This window comes from Chanos chanos, chromosome 2 (assembly GCF_902362185.1).
Source record: "Chanos chanos chromosome 2, fChaCha1.1, whole genome shotgun sequence".
NCBI classification, from domain to species: domain Eukaryota; kingdom Metazoa; phylum Chordata; class Actinopteri; order Gonorynchiformes; family Chanidae; genus Chanos; species Chanos chanos.
The window spans coordinates 25,113,772-25,131,826 of NC_044496.1; the positions used below are offsets into that span (position 1 = coordinate 25,113,772).

Genomic DNA, 18,055 nt, shown 5'->3' on the forward strand with positions numbered 1-18,055 from the left:
AATTGGCTCAACATGGGGTCAAGAACAGTGAATGGTATCAGACAGGCCTTAGTACTCAATGTGCAGTACAGTGTTCATCCACCGGAGTGAGATGAATAAGAGCGTATTCATCAACGCGTTTGTCATTCTGAACCTTAATGGCTATTGAAATGGCTGATTTATGGCCAAATCACACACTCGGCTGAATCTATAGTCAGAGCTCCCAGCACAAATCAACTGGCAGCCAACTGCCTCTACATAAAGTATGTCAAAAGAAGTTCACTCATTTTTTTTTACTGTTTTCCAATTTTAGAGACTTTTCCCCCTTACTTATCTGCACACTATCTTTCACAGCCCAGAGATAAAAAGATAGATGTGGCACAGTTGTTAGTTAAGTCCTCAGTGTCCTAAGTGTACAGATGCTTGGAAGTTTCCCAGTGTGCAATTTGAGGAACTTCAGATTCAGATTCATTTAGACCAATCTCCAATCAGTCCCTTTTTTTGTTTACAGTTCTGTCCTGGAACACTCCTAAAATGAGAGAGAACACAGACATAATGCACCCAGCAGAGAGAATGTGGACTACATGTATTCGGAAGGAAGCCCACAGCTGTGTGCTTGTACTGTACTGACTGACATCTGCAATTAATTAACAACCTAATCTACTCTAATAAAGAGATCAAACTAGGATTACAGCAAATGTATACAGAACTACTCTCTGAGAATCAAAACCCCATTCCTGTCTCACAGCCGCACATTCATTTATATTCAGTTTCTCGGCGTACAAACCCGCCCCGGGGATTTTCATATTACTCAGAAAGGGCCTCAGTAATCAGTTGTTCAAGAAGGGATTTGAACAGACAACCTTCTGGGCCAAGTCCTCAGGCCAAACCAACTGGGTCATTCTGACCAAAGAAAAAAAAAAAGCCAAAAACCTGTGGATGCTGTCACTGCCTCGGTTGCTTAGTTACTAAATTGTTGTCTTACAGGGTAGCTGTAATTCTCTGCTTTTTTGGACTGGAGCTGGGATTTGGTCTTCAGCTTCAGTGAACGGGAGCAGAGTATTCCGAGGGTTTCCTAGCGATGCTTTTCCTGCTTGTCCTTATGGGAAGTTGTTTGTGTGGAAAAAAAGGACCCTCAATACAACAGGGATATTAAAACAGTCATGAATCATATAAATGTCTTTCCTACTCCTCTTTTCCCTGCCCCCCTTCCACTCTTTCACAGGCAGAACAAGATCTCTATTTACATCTATCCCAAGATAACTCCTTTTTGTGAATGGCCCTTTTCCACTCTCTCTTTCTGTGTCTGTCTCTCTCTCCTCCCTTCCGTCCTTCACCATCCTGTTCATCATATCTTTTATTATTCCTTTATTTTTAATTCCGTTTTTTCTCCCTCTAAAACCAAGTAATTCTATATTTTTTCTCTCACTCTCAGTTCACTCTTTTCTCATTGTGCCCTTCTGCCTCTCCCTCCATTTGTTACTCACAGCCTACCTCTCTCTGCCTCTGTGGTTTGTTTCACTATCTTACTGTTCATCTCTGCATTCTGTCTCTCTCTGTCTCTGTTTCTGCCTGTCTGTCTGTCTGTCTGTCTGTCTCTCTCTCTCTCTCTCTCTCTCTGTGCTCTCTTTCTCTCAGGCATGGGTAGAAGAGGATATCCCGACAGAGCCAGGCTGTACAAACATAGCTCATTCCAACAGGAAGAACTCCCAGTCCCACTGAGAGGAATTTCCCTGTCTCTCAAATACATTCACTCCTACAAATAACCATCCACATATGACAGTGTGCATCATATGGGCCTGGTACACAGCATGAGTCTAATGAGTGTGAATGTATGGTCCCTGCACTAGGAGGATAACACATAGTTTGTAAACTCTGATTCACACTGCCTGTTTTCCCACTGGTCCCCTCCAGTCTCACATTCAGATGCAGATTCCAGCGAAATAGCCACTATTACAGCAAGAGATGCATCGACCCTCACTCTAAAACACCTGCTGTCCATTCTAACATCAGTGTGGTCATTATGTTAATACACACATTCTCTCTCATGCGTGCACACACACGCGCACGCTAATTGCACTGTCCAATTCTCTCTCTCACACACAAACATGAAGGGAGTCCTTGTTGCCATGACAGCAGTGACATTACACCTGATCCTCATGGCATTATAAGGTGAGATCACCACGGTAACAGGGTAACAAAAATGCTGTAGAGGATGGAGTGGGCATGGGCGAAATTAAATCAAGCCCATAAATGAACTAGCCAACACTCTTCATTTTAGTTCCCCTGTTGTCTACATAAACAAAACAGATAGGAGTGTTTCGCTCCGTTCCGTTTTCTGCTTGTTTACAGAGAGGGGGGAAACACACAACATCTAATCCTCTTATAAACATGAGTGAGCAGTCACAAGTACATGAGCATTGTTGTAAACCTGCTTTTTAAAACCTTGTTCATGCTCTAAAACTCTCTGTCTCTGGTTTCTATTTCCACATTCTCATGTCCATTTTCCCCACTCTTTACTTTAGTCTTTTTGCCATCTTAATCACTCTTAATCGCTGAGGAAAAAAAAAAGATTATGGGGGTTTTTATCATGATTTTTTAATGTGAGTGGTCTGGAACTCAGTCTATGTTCAGTGATTCAATTTGAACAGTTCACTATAGCCTTTACAATGACACACATACAAAAATAAAATAAAATAATAATAATAAAGAAATGTGAAAAAGTGAGACTCCAGCTTAACCACTCACAAATCACTCACAAATGCACAAAACATAAAACAGACACACAGCTACTCAGGCATAAGAGTATAAAAACGCATTCAAATGGGGGTTTGAAAATTGACCCCTAACCTCCACCTCTCCCCAAACCCCTCCTTAATAACCACATCTTCCCATTCCTGTCTTCTCTCGTTTTTTTTTCTCCCCTCTTTTTGTTTTTCTTTCATTCAGTGCACGATTACTGTCAGCCTCTCCCTCTGTCTCTCTGTCCCCTTTAGTCTCTCTCCCTGCCTCTTTCCCCCACTCTCTCAAAGGCAAATTCTTCCTGGGTTAATTGGCTTGACAAAGGTATGTGATTCCAGGGATCTAAAAAAAACAGGCCCCCTTGCGCAGCTCCGCAACTGGGCCCAGAGCAGAGGCAAGCTGCCCCCTTCGGCTTCCGCAGGAAATTACCCCGTCTGGCTCTGCTGGCTGCAAAAAAAAAAAACTGTGTGTGTGTTTTCCATTTAAACGTGTCTGTGTGTGTCGGTGGTTAAGGACGTGTTTCTACATGGGAACGTCTGTGTGAGTACAGCACTAACGTAGGTAGTTTTGTGACACAGTGTAAAGACCTTTCAGCGTGGATTTAGAAATGCAGATGATCCTAAAAATACCTTTTAGGAGAGCTCAGCACTTTACAAATACAGCTGTGGCAAGGGGTAGATGCAGCAACAACAACAGTGATCATTTTGCTCCTTATGTGTTTTGTCTCCAGAAGCATATTCAGACAGCACCCTCAGTGCACCAATGTATTAGTCAGTGAGTGTGAGAGATGTCAAGAGATTTGTGAGGAGGAAAAAGGAGGATTAAAGGAGGGGCATATGCAAAAGAAAATTGGAAAAGCCAAATGGAATGAAATTGCTTTCAAGGCAATGGAACTGGTCATACATCAGAGCACAGCTCTAAAACAAAGCCAAAAAAACAAAGAAAACAGGATTATTCCATCTAGTGTGAATTCGACTGGCTGAGTGAGAGAGCTGCTCCATTTGACATCCTACACGTCCAAAATGTCAGACAGAGTCTCAGAACTATGGAGAAACCAGTGACAAATAGACTGAAATAACAAGAGGGAAAAAGAAAACAAATAAGTAATTGGAAAATATAGTAAACGGAATGGATGAGTGACTTTTGAAAGAGGAAAGAACTGATGAAAGGTGAGAGAGAGGAAAGAGAAGGGACTGATAGATTAGTAGAGTTGTAAGAGTTTTTTCCTGACAGAAAGTCTGCTATTTTCAACTCTATTTTAAACACACACACACACACACACACACACACACCGTGTTCCTTTTCCATCAAGGTGATCGGTAAAACACCCCCACTCACTCTGCCTCCCGCCCCTTTATATAGAAACTTCCATTTCAATCCAATTTGCACACAAATGAAACCATTAATGCATAGCATCCCCAGACACTACTGTCCCCAAGGTTATTAACTTATCTCTGCTAAACATGAGAATGAATTCTTAATGGAATTAACTCTCTCTAGTGGCTGCTTAGTATGTCAACGGACAGGAGCATGAACGTGAGCACATGTATTTCTGTGTTGACATGGATTTTGTGTGTGAATGTGTGTGTCACCATATACTGAGGCGATCTATTTGTACATAAGAGAGAACCAGTTTGCAACAGATGAGCACTGTTCAAAGGAATGGGTATGAGGTTTGTGTACCTGTGTGTGTATGTGAGTGTCTGCGTGTGTGTGTGTGTTTGTGTGTTTGTGTAGGACAGAAGAGAAAGAGAGAGAATAAGAATAGAGAGGGAAAGCAGAAAGAAAGGGGGTAAAGAAAGAAAGCAAAGAGGGACAGAAAGGAAAAGAAAAAGAGACAGGCACAGAAGAGAAAGAATGTTCTCATGCTCTCTCTCTCTCTCTCTCTCTCTCTCTCTCTCTCTCTCTCTGACCCTGTGGTAGCTGTGTGTCTTTGGTTCCCAGGCAGCAGGAATGCCCAGGTAACTGAGCAGCCGAACCTTCTGGAGTACAACACAACAGCAAAGTGCAGGATTGTATTACAGCCCACAGAATTATGCAGACACACACATACACATGCACACACACACACGCGCGCACACACACACACACACAAACACACACAGACAATGCCCCATAATTTTGCACCAATGACAGTTTGAAAGGTCACTTCAGTTTGAAATCTCTGACATATAGCTTTTTCACTCAATTGGTATGTGTGTGAGATAAAAACATACAGAGAAGGAAGGCGTGAGAACAGTAATTGTTTTTCTTTTGTTGTCACATCTTTGCTGCTGACCTCAACCTGAATCTAACAGGACAAGATATACACGCCTCAACTCTTACCTTTCTCCAGTGACTGTCTACCTAACCACAATGCACAGATTAGTGGAACTGCTCCTTACTAAATGTGAAACACTCAGACAAGAAAACTGTCTGAGTACTTAACATGGGCTTCAAAGTTTTGGGGGAAAGAAAACTTGGAAAGAAGAACATTTGTAGATTCGTGCCAGCATTTTTATCCTTGAAATAAACACTGAAAACCAGTTTAAACTAAGCCAGGTATTTAAATACAGCCTTAAGGCTTCCCAGGCCATCACATAACTCTTCCCTGTGTTTAATATTCTAGAGAAAAGAGGCCATGAAAGGGATTTTAACAAATCCTAACTCTGGACGCAACCAGTACTCAACTTTCAACAAGTCTCTCAGCTCTACTGTTCTCTCGGGGAGGACCAAAGCATCTCTTTGTGTAGGTTCCTCACACGTCTACTGTGCTGTCTAAATGTAGGGTGACAGAACCTTCTGGACATTAGCTTGGCTGGCTCAAGTCTCAACATGTCTTCTCTCAGAGAGTTGAAGAGCGAACACTCTTTCTTAGGGACACACCTGAACAGTACAGGGCTGTACCTGAGGACGGGGTGGAGAAGATGAAATGACCAAAAAGAAAAAGAAAAAGAAATCAGTGATACTACTAGAGGCACCAAAACAAAGAAAAAATATGAAGAATGATTATCATCTCTGGTAAGGTCCTCATAGCAATATGGGGAATTTAAAAATCTTCAAAAAGAGACAAGAAAACAGCACTTTAAAAGCAGCAAACCTGTTTAATATTTTCCTTTTCTCAGCCAAAGCCTGTTAATAACTTCAAATGTCAACACCAGCAAAGCTCTCACTCATATTGAAATGTCAGAAAGTTCCAAAAAAAACCCCAAAACCAACTATATTTAACAAAGCGGCACAACATGAATCACCACAGGTACTGCTGTAAACATAAACAACAGAATTTCACAAATCCACAGAACTTCACTTTTTTCACATTTAAATGAGGCCTGATGGCAAACAGCCAAGAGAGTTTAAGGCCGTGCTTGTCTTACTTTTGGCCTTTATTTAGCCAGGTAAATTATTGAAAACAGATTCTCTCTGGCAACCACGACCTCTCAAAAGAGAGGCCCTCTGTATGTGTGTGCGTGCGTGCGTGTGTGTCTAGCAGTTGGGTGAGTTTGCATTAGTGCAGGCATTAGACACAGGTCAGTACCCAGCTCACTCATTGACTCATTGATGGCCACTCACGTGTAGGCAGAGAGAACCTGAACCCCAGTTATCCTCATGGCTCAAACTCTGAGCATAAAGTATGGGGTAAGTGACCCTCTATGACTAAGAGGATCACAAATCCCACCCTCCCAAAATTAGGGGATGGTTTTATTCATTATTTCAATATGATCCAATTATTATGGACCTGTCCCGTTTCCCATCTCTCCCCTCTGTCATATGAACAGAGGTGAGTGAGCAATGACTTCATTCTGTAATGCTGCTTTCATCTTGTCTATCACCACGGAAACGCCCACAGTTACTTTCAATGAAATGAACCTGCCATCGATCCACAGCCAAGAGCTATCAGGGGCTCCAACTGTATAACAGAGTCAACTGGGCGAGAAAACACACACACACATACACACACACACACACACAGACACACACGCATATTCAAATTTCCCAGTAGAGATTAGTGAAGAGAAAGCATGAGAGAGAGAGAGAAAGAGAGAGAGAGAGAGAGAGAGAGAGAGAGAGAGGGAGAGAGAGAGACAGAGAGAGAGAGACATAGGAAGAGCTCACCTTTCTTCATAATGACTGTGCTCACCTGTTCATCCCTTCACCTGGGGCTGTAGGATCCTGATACTCACTGACTCCCACCCTCCCCCACACACCCCCAAACCAGCCACACAAAGATGGTCAGATAAAGCAGTTCTTTCAGGTCCTCCGCTGCCCATAGAAATCCATTCATTCTCTCCTTCTCCATGCCGCTCCCTCCTTCTCCCTTTCCAGCCCAGTCCACCCTAAAGCCCTGCCCTGAAACCGATCCAGATTGGCTTTCTCCAGCAGAATTTTCTCACACTCACAGTTCCCACTCACACACTTTCAGCTTCATCATTCTGACAATGAATACACACACACACACACACACACACACAGACAGACACATTCACACAGGTATAATCACAACAACACTCTTCACTGTGAGATTGTGTGTTGCAGACTACATGACAGAGAAAAAAGAAAAATGTGTGGTTTAGTGTCCTATGACTCTGAGGGGTTAAACAGGGTTTTAAAGTGTGTGTGTGTGTGTGTGTGTGTGTGTGTGTGTGTGTGTCAGTAGGCATACTGTGAATGTGGTACATAAGAAGAGGAATGCTAGAAGATTAAGTAGATTTTATGAATGTGTGTGTGTGTGTGTGTGTGTGTGTGTGTGTGTGTGTCTCCTTGTGGCGACAAACAGACCTGTGGCTCTGGTTGCCAGGACAGCTGGCCTGCAGAAGACAATTTCCCAGTCCTCACCAAAAGCTCTGGCAGGCTTTGGACTTTATTGAAAACATTATTACAACTCATTGCAAACATAATTATAAACAGTATATCAACTTTTTCCCTCCCTTTTTGTGCTCTTATTATTATTATCGGTCTCCTTATGAATAGGCATCCAATCTCAACTCAGTGGTCATAAAACTCTCTTCCCGACAGTAATAATACCAGCGACGGAAACCAGGAGAAAGGTCTCCATTCAGACAGCCAAACAAAGAAACAAACAAGCCTCGGAAAGAGGGTCTGCAGTGCTCTGCCGTTACTTTAAAGGGATTCGCCTGCCTAACACTAGTGCTTATGAAGTTGCAGTGAAGCAGATATTAATTATATGAAGCAAGAGCCTGTAGAATGCATTGGATGGGCACGGCACAGGGGGCAAGAGAGAAAGAGAGAGAGAGAGAGAGAGAGAGAAAGAGAATATCTTAAAACATGAGTTGTTTTGTGTCCTTTTATCCTGTAGAGGGAAGAAAAAGATTGAGATTTATTTGGAGTGAGCCTTAGAGAAATAATGACAGAGGAATGACATCCAAATGTCAGAGATGTTTCCCACAACAAGCTAAGACCAGCATGGGTGCTGAGTTTGGTCAGAAGAGCACGTTCTGAGTCTACGGTCTGAAGATTCTCTCTAAATCATCTTTTTGCTTTCTTTCCTGCACCCCCTCTCTCTTTCTCTTGCTGTCTTCATACTTTTAATTAGAGGCACATGTTTGAATGGTAAGTAACAGTGGACTATGAGAGCAGAGATGTACATGTAGCGGTAACTGAGTATCCTAATGATGAATGAACAGGCTGGGTGTGAAGACGCTGCCAATGCCCCTGTCCTGACACCTGCGTGATAAGACCACTGCATGGTCGATACTGAGGAAAGAGAGACAGAGAGAGAGAGCTGCACTAGTAGAGATGGGCAGATAAAACAAGTGAGACAGAAAGAGAGAAGAGCAGAGAAGAGAGAAAGCAGGAAAGAGGAAAGGGGGAAAGGACTTTCTTGTTTCTCTCTTGTCTCCATCACTCCTAATGACAGAGCAAAAGAGAAACAGACACATACCTGGAGACGGATAAAAAGAGAGAGAGCACAGCGAGCAGAGCCAAAAGAAGAGATAAAAGAGTAAAGGGCATGATGGTACTGGAGAGATTTAGAGAAAGAAGCGGAGGAGAAAGAGAGATTCCTGGAGACAGAGGGAGGGAGAGATGTGTGGAGTGAGGGAGATAGCTGAGTCAATAAGGCCGAAGGTGAGAGGAAGAGGAATACCAACAATACTAAAGCTGCCAAAAGTTTTATAGATATCAGCAGACAGATAAGAGGGAGAAAAGGAGAATGTGAAGGAGAAATGGAGAGAAGGGAGCAAAAGGTTGGATGGGGTGAGAGAAAATGAGAAGGCGGAGAGGAGAGCATATGGAGAGGGAGACTCCAAATGAACACAGATAACACATTTGAGAACAGAGGAGCGAGATAACAGGGAAGGAAACACAGGTATTATGGGTGAGAGAGAGAGAGAGAGAGAGAGAGAGACAGACAGAGAAAGGTAAAACAGTTAGAGGGAGGTGCAAGGTTAAGAAAGTTTAAGAGAAGTGTGACAAAAGAAAGTGAGGTAAAACAGGGGAAAGAACTGTGGAGAAATAAAATAATAAGAGGGTATTAAATTCAGGGGAGTGAACAAGACATCAGCAGAAAAGGAAAGGTGAGGGAACGTTAATTAAAATCTTACATGTCTCTCTGAAGTGAGAGCAATGACATCCTGTATCTAAAATACAACACATTTAACTGCTACCGACACACTGTCATCTGCAGTGTGCCTGATTAATGTTAAGGACATCAACACCGCAGAATTGGGTTCATCACTGTATTATCTGGGAGGACTTAACTTGCCCCCCCCCCCCCCCCCCGGTCTTCTTTCCTGAACATGTACGCACACACACACACACACAATCCCCTTACACCCTAACTCATCTAATTTACATGATTGAGAACTCTTTTCCTTGCTCATTGTTTCTTTCCTCCTAACTCTTTCTATTCATTAACTCTCTCTCTCTCTCTCTCTCTCTCTCTCGTCTGACTAACTCTCTCCCTCTGCTCTAATCAATGAGTGAGCTGCTGAGTTTAATCGGCTTAAAGACAAGTGCTGTAGTGAGCCAAATGCTGACTGCATCTCTACTTCGCTAACTGCAGCGGACAGGGCCTCCAGCCCAGCAGGGCTGACAGTCAGCTCTACAAGTCTTCAGTATTAACTTTCAACTCTGACACATATCAATGTCAATCCTAAAACATCTCTTCCTCTCACTGTCAAATCAGTCCACAGCAACTTGATTTCACCTCTCTTACACTTCAAAGACATACAAATCACACACAATTCAGAGCAATCCATATCCTGACCCACCACAATTTCAGTGCTTACACTGCAAACCAAAGAAAGTTAAGATGACACCACAAACTTGGATCATCTGATTGCCTTAAAAAATCATTAACAAAACTCGAATCTTAAATAAAGTACACTCTTAAAGATAAAATAAAAAATGAAAATTTTGAGGATGTAATCTCTCTCTCTCTCTCTCTCTCTCTCTCTCTCTCTCCGTGCCAATCAAAATCCAAAGTTCACGAGTAATTTTGTTCATTGTAATGTTACATTTATAGCACAGTTAAACGTTATAGTGGGTGTTTCTAGTGACATAATATAGACTGTAACACAGCAGTAATGACTGAGGGAGTTCAGTACTCACTGGCCAGGCATATTTGAAGGGGATAACAATGTGCCCGTTACTGCCCTCCCCTCCTCCGCTCCCCTCGTGCCCGTGGTGGCGAAGGGAGTTTGAGTTGCCCCCCAGGACAGTGGTGCTCCCTGTGCCAAAGGTACAGGTGCCTGTGGCCGCCACCCGAGCCTGGTACTCTTTTAGGCAGGCACGGAAGAAAGTGTCACACTGATCGCTCAGTGGGCATCGCTGCCCCCTGTTGGATGGGAGGTCACAACACTCGCCGTTCTGAAGAAGGCCCAAAGGGTTCTGCCACTGTCGAATCTGCAGCTCAAACATGCCCCCAGCACTGACCACCTGCAAAAGATACAGAGAGAAAAAGAGGCAGGTATAAACACTCACAGGAGTTCTGAAAAACATGGACAATGACATAGACAATATAAGAGAGAGACAGTGGAAGAGGGCTCATGCATGAGTAGTTACAGGAGCTCAGTTCATTCAAAAAGATGTGAAAAAAAACCCCAAAGTACCACAACTGAACTCAAATATTATCCTTCCAGTAGACCAAATTTCAAAACACTTTTCCTGTTTTAACATACCAAACTGTGTGCTAGGGTACAGAGCTGCCAAGTCTATCAAGCCATACAATGTCCATAAAATGTTTTTAACAGCCCATTTTGCAGTAGACTGATGTTAATATAAATGTCACTTTGTTTCTTTATGCATTAAAAATGAAAGCACACATATTGCCTGTAGAGAGAGTGAGCTGATTTTTCTATCAGACAGAAGGTGAGAAGCACTGAAAACAGATGAAAAGAGATTTCAGAGAGAAAAGCTTCACGCCACACACCCCATGACACTCGTCACACAAATGCGTACGTTTACCTGAAGGACACCTGAGTCATTTTAGCCTGAATGACTCAGCGAAAAAAAAAAATGCATGCAAGAAATCTACATTTTGAATTTTACAATCAGGGAAAACAAGTTTATGTAACTCTGATTTAGTGTGAACACAATGGCCATCGTTCTGGATCAGAATTGAAACCTCACATCTCCTTTTGCAGCATTCCCACAACAGACAATCCAGACTATTGAAGGAGAACAGGCTCTATCAGTCTGTCCAGATCAAGATTACTGACCAGTGGTCTGTATAGTCTTAGACTGATCAGAGACAGACAGAAACGGAAAGGGACAGACAAGGGAAAGATAGCATTGATTCACGGCACTTGTTCCCCACAGAAAAGAGGAAAAAATCGAATCCTTCCATTCAAATGGTCAGTTACACTAACTGTGTTTGATCACTTGCTCCATCTGCATGTTCATCACCCTTTATCTGTCTCAATCTTCTCCTTTTAGGTTATTAACCTCCTCTCTCCTTCCCTCTCTTTCATGTTCTTTGTTTCTCTCTTTCTTTCCCTTCTCCTTTGTGTTTGCTACTTCCTACCCATCTCCACCGTACTCTCTTTCGTTCCCTGTATCAGTACCCCTCCCTTCTTTTCTCTCTGCGTCTCCCTAGGGGAGTGCAGACACTGGGAACACGGCTCCTGTCTTTTTTTTCTATCTCTCTCTCCTCCTTCGTTTCTTTATTCCATGTGGGAACAGGTAGAAGGGTTCTCGCTCTCCTATTCTTTCTGTGCCGTCTCTCCTCTTTATTGTTGCTGTTCTTCATTTCATCTCTCACTTTCTCAGATGAGAGGAGAGTGCACACATGCGCAAACACAGGTTTTTATATGATAGCTCAACAGAGAACAGAGGAGCGAACAAAGGCACTCGCTAAAAATGAAGACAGTTAGGCAGTTCGCTTCAGAAAACTGCCAATGATAGGCAAACTAAGCTTCACAAAAAGGTGATTCAGCACTTAAAACACACACACACACACACACACGCATGCATGCATGCATGCACGCACACACACCTATATCCGTACAATACAGAATGATGAGTGGTGATACTGAGTAAGACTTAGTGGTGCCTGCACACTTGACGTGACCCCCTCATCTCTCCAACTGTGGTGAATGAATACTCTGTCGTCTCACTGTTACAGTGTGGCATGTTGTACCATTCCTGCTCCTAAAACACGACCACATCAAACACACAGCACAGATACAGAACGAGCCATCACTCTCCATCTCTCTTTCTTCCTCTCTGTCTGCCCCCTCCACCACCATTCCCAACATACCTGTATTTCAGCACTCGCTACCGCAAAGCCGCATCACAGAGCTCATTATCCAGCTATTAACACACACACACACACACACACACACCAAACTGCCGTGATACTGTCTCACTCTATAGAAGACAAAATCTCCAAAAAGTCCAACTACTTCTGACATGAAAATTATGCGTAAGGATATATTTGTTCTCTTTTTCAATCATTATTACTATCTATCACTTCCATTATCAGATTCAACAGTGCTGTCAATCAATAATTCTATCAAATATTTCCTTGCTGTGCTATTCTATGAAGTCTAATTCTATGCAGTACCTCACAGTTTAACACTAAAAAAACTGTTGTGACAAATGGGGCCAAAACTCAGAACTGTTTCCATACACGGTGCTGCGTTTCTGATGCTCAGTGACACAAACTCTAATAAACTGTAGTATCTTAACACTGCTCTGTCTTATCTCCACAGGTAAAACTCATCAGTAATGACTTATCTGAGCTAATAATATTTTCCTTTGTGACAATCTTCATTCATGTAGTTCCAGTCTGCAGTGTACAACATCCATTCATACAAAACCACTTCACACCGACAGTTACTGTCATTCACCTGTGACAGATTTAACTGAAATATTTCCAGAGTTTAGTGCTGCTCTGAATATGCCCAAACTATCCCTTGATTTACACAGTCAATAACCAGAGCGACATATGATGGAGGAACACATTACAATATCATACACTGATTAAAAGCAAAACCATATTTCAAAGACATATAATTATCTATAAAATAAAATTAGCTTGCACTCCTCTAATCTCAACTATGGAATTCAACATTGAATGGAGCAACTGAAGTACATCTTTTGTTAGAGCACTGCAGACATATATCTTCAATAATACATGACCAGACTCATTGCGAATGTATGGGCTGAGCTGAGAACTCAACTCATATACAGTCAAACTGATATGATCAGCTGCAACCACTGTCAGTCCAGCTCTGAAAAAGCAGTGCACAGGGACTGTTCTTTAGCATAGGGTAAAGGCTTTCCCAGAAAATAACTGAGAAAAACACTGCAGTCTGTGATGTGTTCACATAGTCTTTGTCTTGGGAAGGTATGTCCACACTGCAGTACCCTTCCACCATGTACACAAACTCATTCTCTGAACTCAAAGGAGGCCCCTGGCCCCAGGTCATTCCCCCACTGTCATTCCTACAGAACGACACAAGCTGATGGAGACCCATGGTGGTGACCCCTCAGCTGAGACTAAAAGGGAGGGGAGAAAGAGAGAGAGAGAGAGAGAGAGAGAGAGAGAGAGAGAGAGAGAGCTTGATGATTTTTGGTGCAGCAGTCCTGGACTGCTCACTGGCACATGTGCTTTCAGTTCATGACCATAGCAGGAGAGAAAAATATTCCGAAAACAATCCGTTTTACGAAACAGATCTTCCCTGTTCAGACATTTGTAACCAATATTCACGTAAACGATTCTCATATTATGTCGCCTTTGTGTGTTACAGTCTATCGATTTGCGCCGTGGCAAATGATTTCGTTATTTTATCCCAGTACTTATTTTCAATATTTAGTTAGTTCCAATACTTATATATTTTATTCCAGTAAATTCGCTTACACCAAGGTGATGCACGATCAATTTCCCGCTGTTAGGCGTGTAAATGCAACCCGTCAAGCCAAAGACAGCCTACTGCGCTTAAATTGGAAAAAAACATTAAACCCAGACTTTGATCTGTTTACAGCTAAACCATAAAATTGGATGAGCATGCAGTATTTATTTTAACGTTCTCAACGGGTTTCATATCAAGTTACAAATATCCTCATCCTTTCAAAAACAAGCGGAGGCTGTTAGTTCGAACACATTGTTGTCTCAGTGTTTACAGTGTCGGTTTCAGCTTCTCTAATTCAACTTTGAATGGATCCATTTTTCTCATCAACAAATGAAATAAAGCTCTACACAACAATTTCTTTTGTATTGCATTCACACAGCCAACGTACGCTTTTCGACAAAAAAATAGCAGTCGTAAAAAAGATGTCTGAGCGAAAAAAGAAGCAGCACACCCATTTACGAGCAACAAGTGCAACGCGCAACAAAGATGGAACAAGAAGTATTAGACTATATACTACGGAAGAAAGACTGTTCCATTCTTTTTAAATGGAAACAGTGCGCAAACATGTTAAAATTATTACTTTTGGGGAAAATATATATTGGCAGGGTGGGAAAACGATAGATGTTACGACGGGGTTTTAACGGCGACTGAAAATAGCGCTGAATAGGCGGCTTACCTGAGACTGCAAGGCGAGAAAAACGAGAAAAATCACGGTCCATTGTTGCCCGCGTCCTTGATCTCTTATCATCCTCTTTTCGCAACTCTGAGAGCATGCACTCTCCGCTCGAAGTTGCCAGCTCTCCCTATCTCTCTCCATTTTCAATGGCAGATATTTTAACTGTGCGCAAGGAACGGTGTCCTCCTTCCCCTCCAAGTCAGCTTCCCTTAGGCTTCTGAAAAATGGATCATCTTGTCTGTCGCTGCATTACAAACAGATTTTGTAACTGACAGCTAAATATTTGCCGCCGGGAATGTCCACTGACCAACCTATAGCTCCCTTCTAACTGTGCACGGAGTCCACGGTGGGTCTCCGTGGGGAAAACTCCCCCCACTTCGATCTTTCCTTCCACCTGCTGCCGCTAAGCAGCTTTGAGAGTCCGACCTGCTGGCTCACTGACTTGATCTCTCATCCCATTTACCACTTCACCCTCACAACGAGACTGACTCTGTTTACCCTCGCATAACCCCAGGGTACGAGTCCTTTCACTCGTCTCGTCCAAGCACCTCCCAGGACCGCAGATCTTAAGGCCGGAGTGGAAGTAATCAAAACAGGGGCCACCACTCAGCTGTCTTCGCGTGTGCGTAACAGAGAGAGGAACAGTTCTTTAGGAGCGTCAGTGACAGCGGCGCGCTCCTTGCGCGAACATGCAACCAGAGGGTGTGTCCTCGCCGAGATCCGTCACTAGACCTTTTGCGATTTTAAAACGACCAGCCCATCAGTTCCTTTGGCACTGACAGCCACACTTCATGAACACTTTACGCCATTTCCTTCACCATTGTTTTGATCTTGACATAGCCTAGTTCAGTGTACGCTCACTGGTACGCACAAGAGAAAGGGCCAATGCGAGAACACAGCAGTTTCGCAGACTAAACGCAGATTCGCCGTGTGTGTTCTTTTTTCCCTTTCAAGAAGCATTGTTTAATGTTTATATTCTGTCTTAATTAAAATGTTCATGTGCCTCAATTAATTTTCAGTTGATGAGGCCTATGGCATACACTGTTGCCGGTGAACTCTTGCACTGAATTACTATCTAAATTCTTCGTACGAGTTAGGCTACTTTTCACGGATGTGTAATCCCATTGCTGTCGTGGAATAATAGGCCTGTATTCCTTCTCAAGCTTCAGTTAATCTCCGGTTGAGATCAAAGTGCCGCGGCACCAATTAAGGCCCTGTTAAAAGAGCGTACAAAAAACTGGCAGCGGCTCGTTACTACAGTTTCAATGGGCCAGCATAGTTATGAAACAGCTTGTTATCACCGCATCATAAAAGTTAGGGAGGAATGCTTTCAGTGATTCAATCATTAGGTCGTTGGGTGAAAACAAAGCAAAAAAGGAAAACTGGGCTATTCAGAGGTTCGGCTGCCAGAGTGGGTTTGTGAGGCCCCACTTGTTGCCACAGAGGGCACGGATGGTTGAGCATTTCGCAAGTTGGCGGGTGGGCGCTACTTTTGCTTCGAAATCTACGGCTGGTCCTGTTGTCGGCTGCCTAGTCCGATGAATTTGTGACTGTGAAGAGTATTCATCTACCCCATGCATCATATAAATGTCAGATGTCTGAATTTTCATACTACAAACTGTATGTAAGATTTTTGTATAAATATGAAATTCAATGGTTTTCAGTTAAACATAGCCATGTGATATAACCAAATCAAGTAGTTTAGTATTGGCCTGTGTCCGCATTTTTCTTTAAAGGTTTAAACTTGGAATATTAGGTCAGACCACCCTCCTCCCCCACACCCCCTTTTCACTGATGCATTCTGTGTATTAGACAACTACAGTGGGCCCACTTTATACTAGAATTTGAAATATAATGAGCCAATTTACTGCCATTCCCGCCCTCTTCCTTTCTCTTGGGATGGACTTGCTGCTGACGTCCCTAGCAACCGGTTGTTTCCCAGAGGGGTGACCCCAGGCCGAAACAGAGAACTCTTCAAGAGAGCAGTCTTGATTAGCATAGAGTGGCACTAACCCCGAACATGCACTGAATTTCAATGACCGCTTATTCCGAGTCAAATGCATCTAAGACTGACAATCACTTTGTGATTTAACGGTTAACCGCCCACCGGAGATAGGTCTGTGATCCATAAACCGAAGCATACCCACGTCTATTTTAACGCTTTAGAGTACAAGTGATTGTCGCCATCTAATGGACACTGTTTTAACGGCAGGTCTGCTCTTCAGAATCGTCCCACACACAATCTGCTTTTGAGTTGGATTTTTTCTTTACCCAACTGAAAGAGCACAGTGTGTGCTAATAGCATGTGACACAGACAGTCATACGCACACGCGCGTACACACACATACACTCGCTGCCTACGTCTCAGCAGTTAAGGTCAGTGTTTTCTCAAGGAAAAACAAGCCAGTGTGATGGGGTTTGGGAAACTGCAAAGGAATGCACATTTGTGCAGACAGCTGAACTGACCTGAGAAGAATAATCCAGGCAACTTTGTAAGTGTACCAGGGGTAAACCCTTATTTTCATGTGAATTTCCAAGTGACAGGTCTAATCAGTTTTGTGGACAACATCAAGACTAAAGAAAAGTCTAGTGGGAGATCAAGTCAAAACATTGTAGCAGAAAAGTCTTCATTTTCACCTCACTTCATTTATTTATTATGTATGTATGTATTTTTTTTTGTGGTCTACCATTAAATAGTCTTTTTTTTATTTATTTATTTGTTTGTTTGTTAATCTTTAAATTTTGTTTACTGGGTTTTTGATTATAATAACAACAAAAGATATACATATACAACTAGTTCACCAAAACAACACATCTGTACACTCACAAAACCCCACCTACCCATGCCCCATCTCTACACACCTTGGCTTTAACATTAAATTAAACAGACTAGCACATATAAGACACACTCACATTCACACATATACACGTACACATGGTTCTCCTTCCTGTGTCTCCCCTGCCTGGTCCCCGCTTCTGTTCTGACCTTTAATTATAAGGCTTCATATATATCATGCCATATTGTACTAAATTGTCCCCTTTTATTTCTGTCCTCAAACATTGTCTTTTCTATAGTTAAATAGTATTTCATCATTCCCTTCCATGTCTCCATGGATGGGGTCTGTACATCTTTCCAATACTTAAAAATACGTTTTTTTTTTATACACCAGTGAGGACTACAAAACCTGCCACCCAACAGGGTTCCTCAGATTGTCTGTCCTCTGCAAAATGCATCACATGAGTGTTAAATTAATCTCAGTTTTACAAATATTAGTCATCCACTTCTGAATTTCAAGCCAAACTTTTTTTTTTTTAATTTTTTTTTCATTTCCAGAAAGCATGTATGAGGGTGTCTTCATGAGAA

The 18,055-nt window shown here is 42.6% G+C and overlaps 1 protein-coding gene across 1 annotated transcript in view; it reads right to left on the reverse strand.

Moving 5' to 3' along the window:
* Positions 1 to 13,640, reverse strand: part of LOC115804683 (protein jagged-1b) — a 30,920-nt gene extending 17,280 nt beyond the window's left edge. The window contains exons 1-3 of the mRNA XM_030765190.1: positions 13,491 to 13,640; positions 12,220 to 12,309; positions 10,270 to 10,596 (exon numbers count right to left, since the gene is read on the reverse strand). Of these exons, the coding sequence (XP_030621050.1) occupies positions 10,270 to 10,596; positions 12,220 to 12,309; positions 13,491 to 13,640 (567 nt within the window). The remainder of the gene's footprint in view (positions 1 to 10,269; positions 10,597 to 12,219; positions 12,310 to 13,490) is intronic.
* Between the last annotated feature and the right edge of the window lie 4,415 nt (positions 13,641 to 18,055).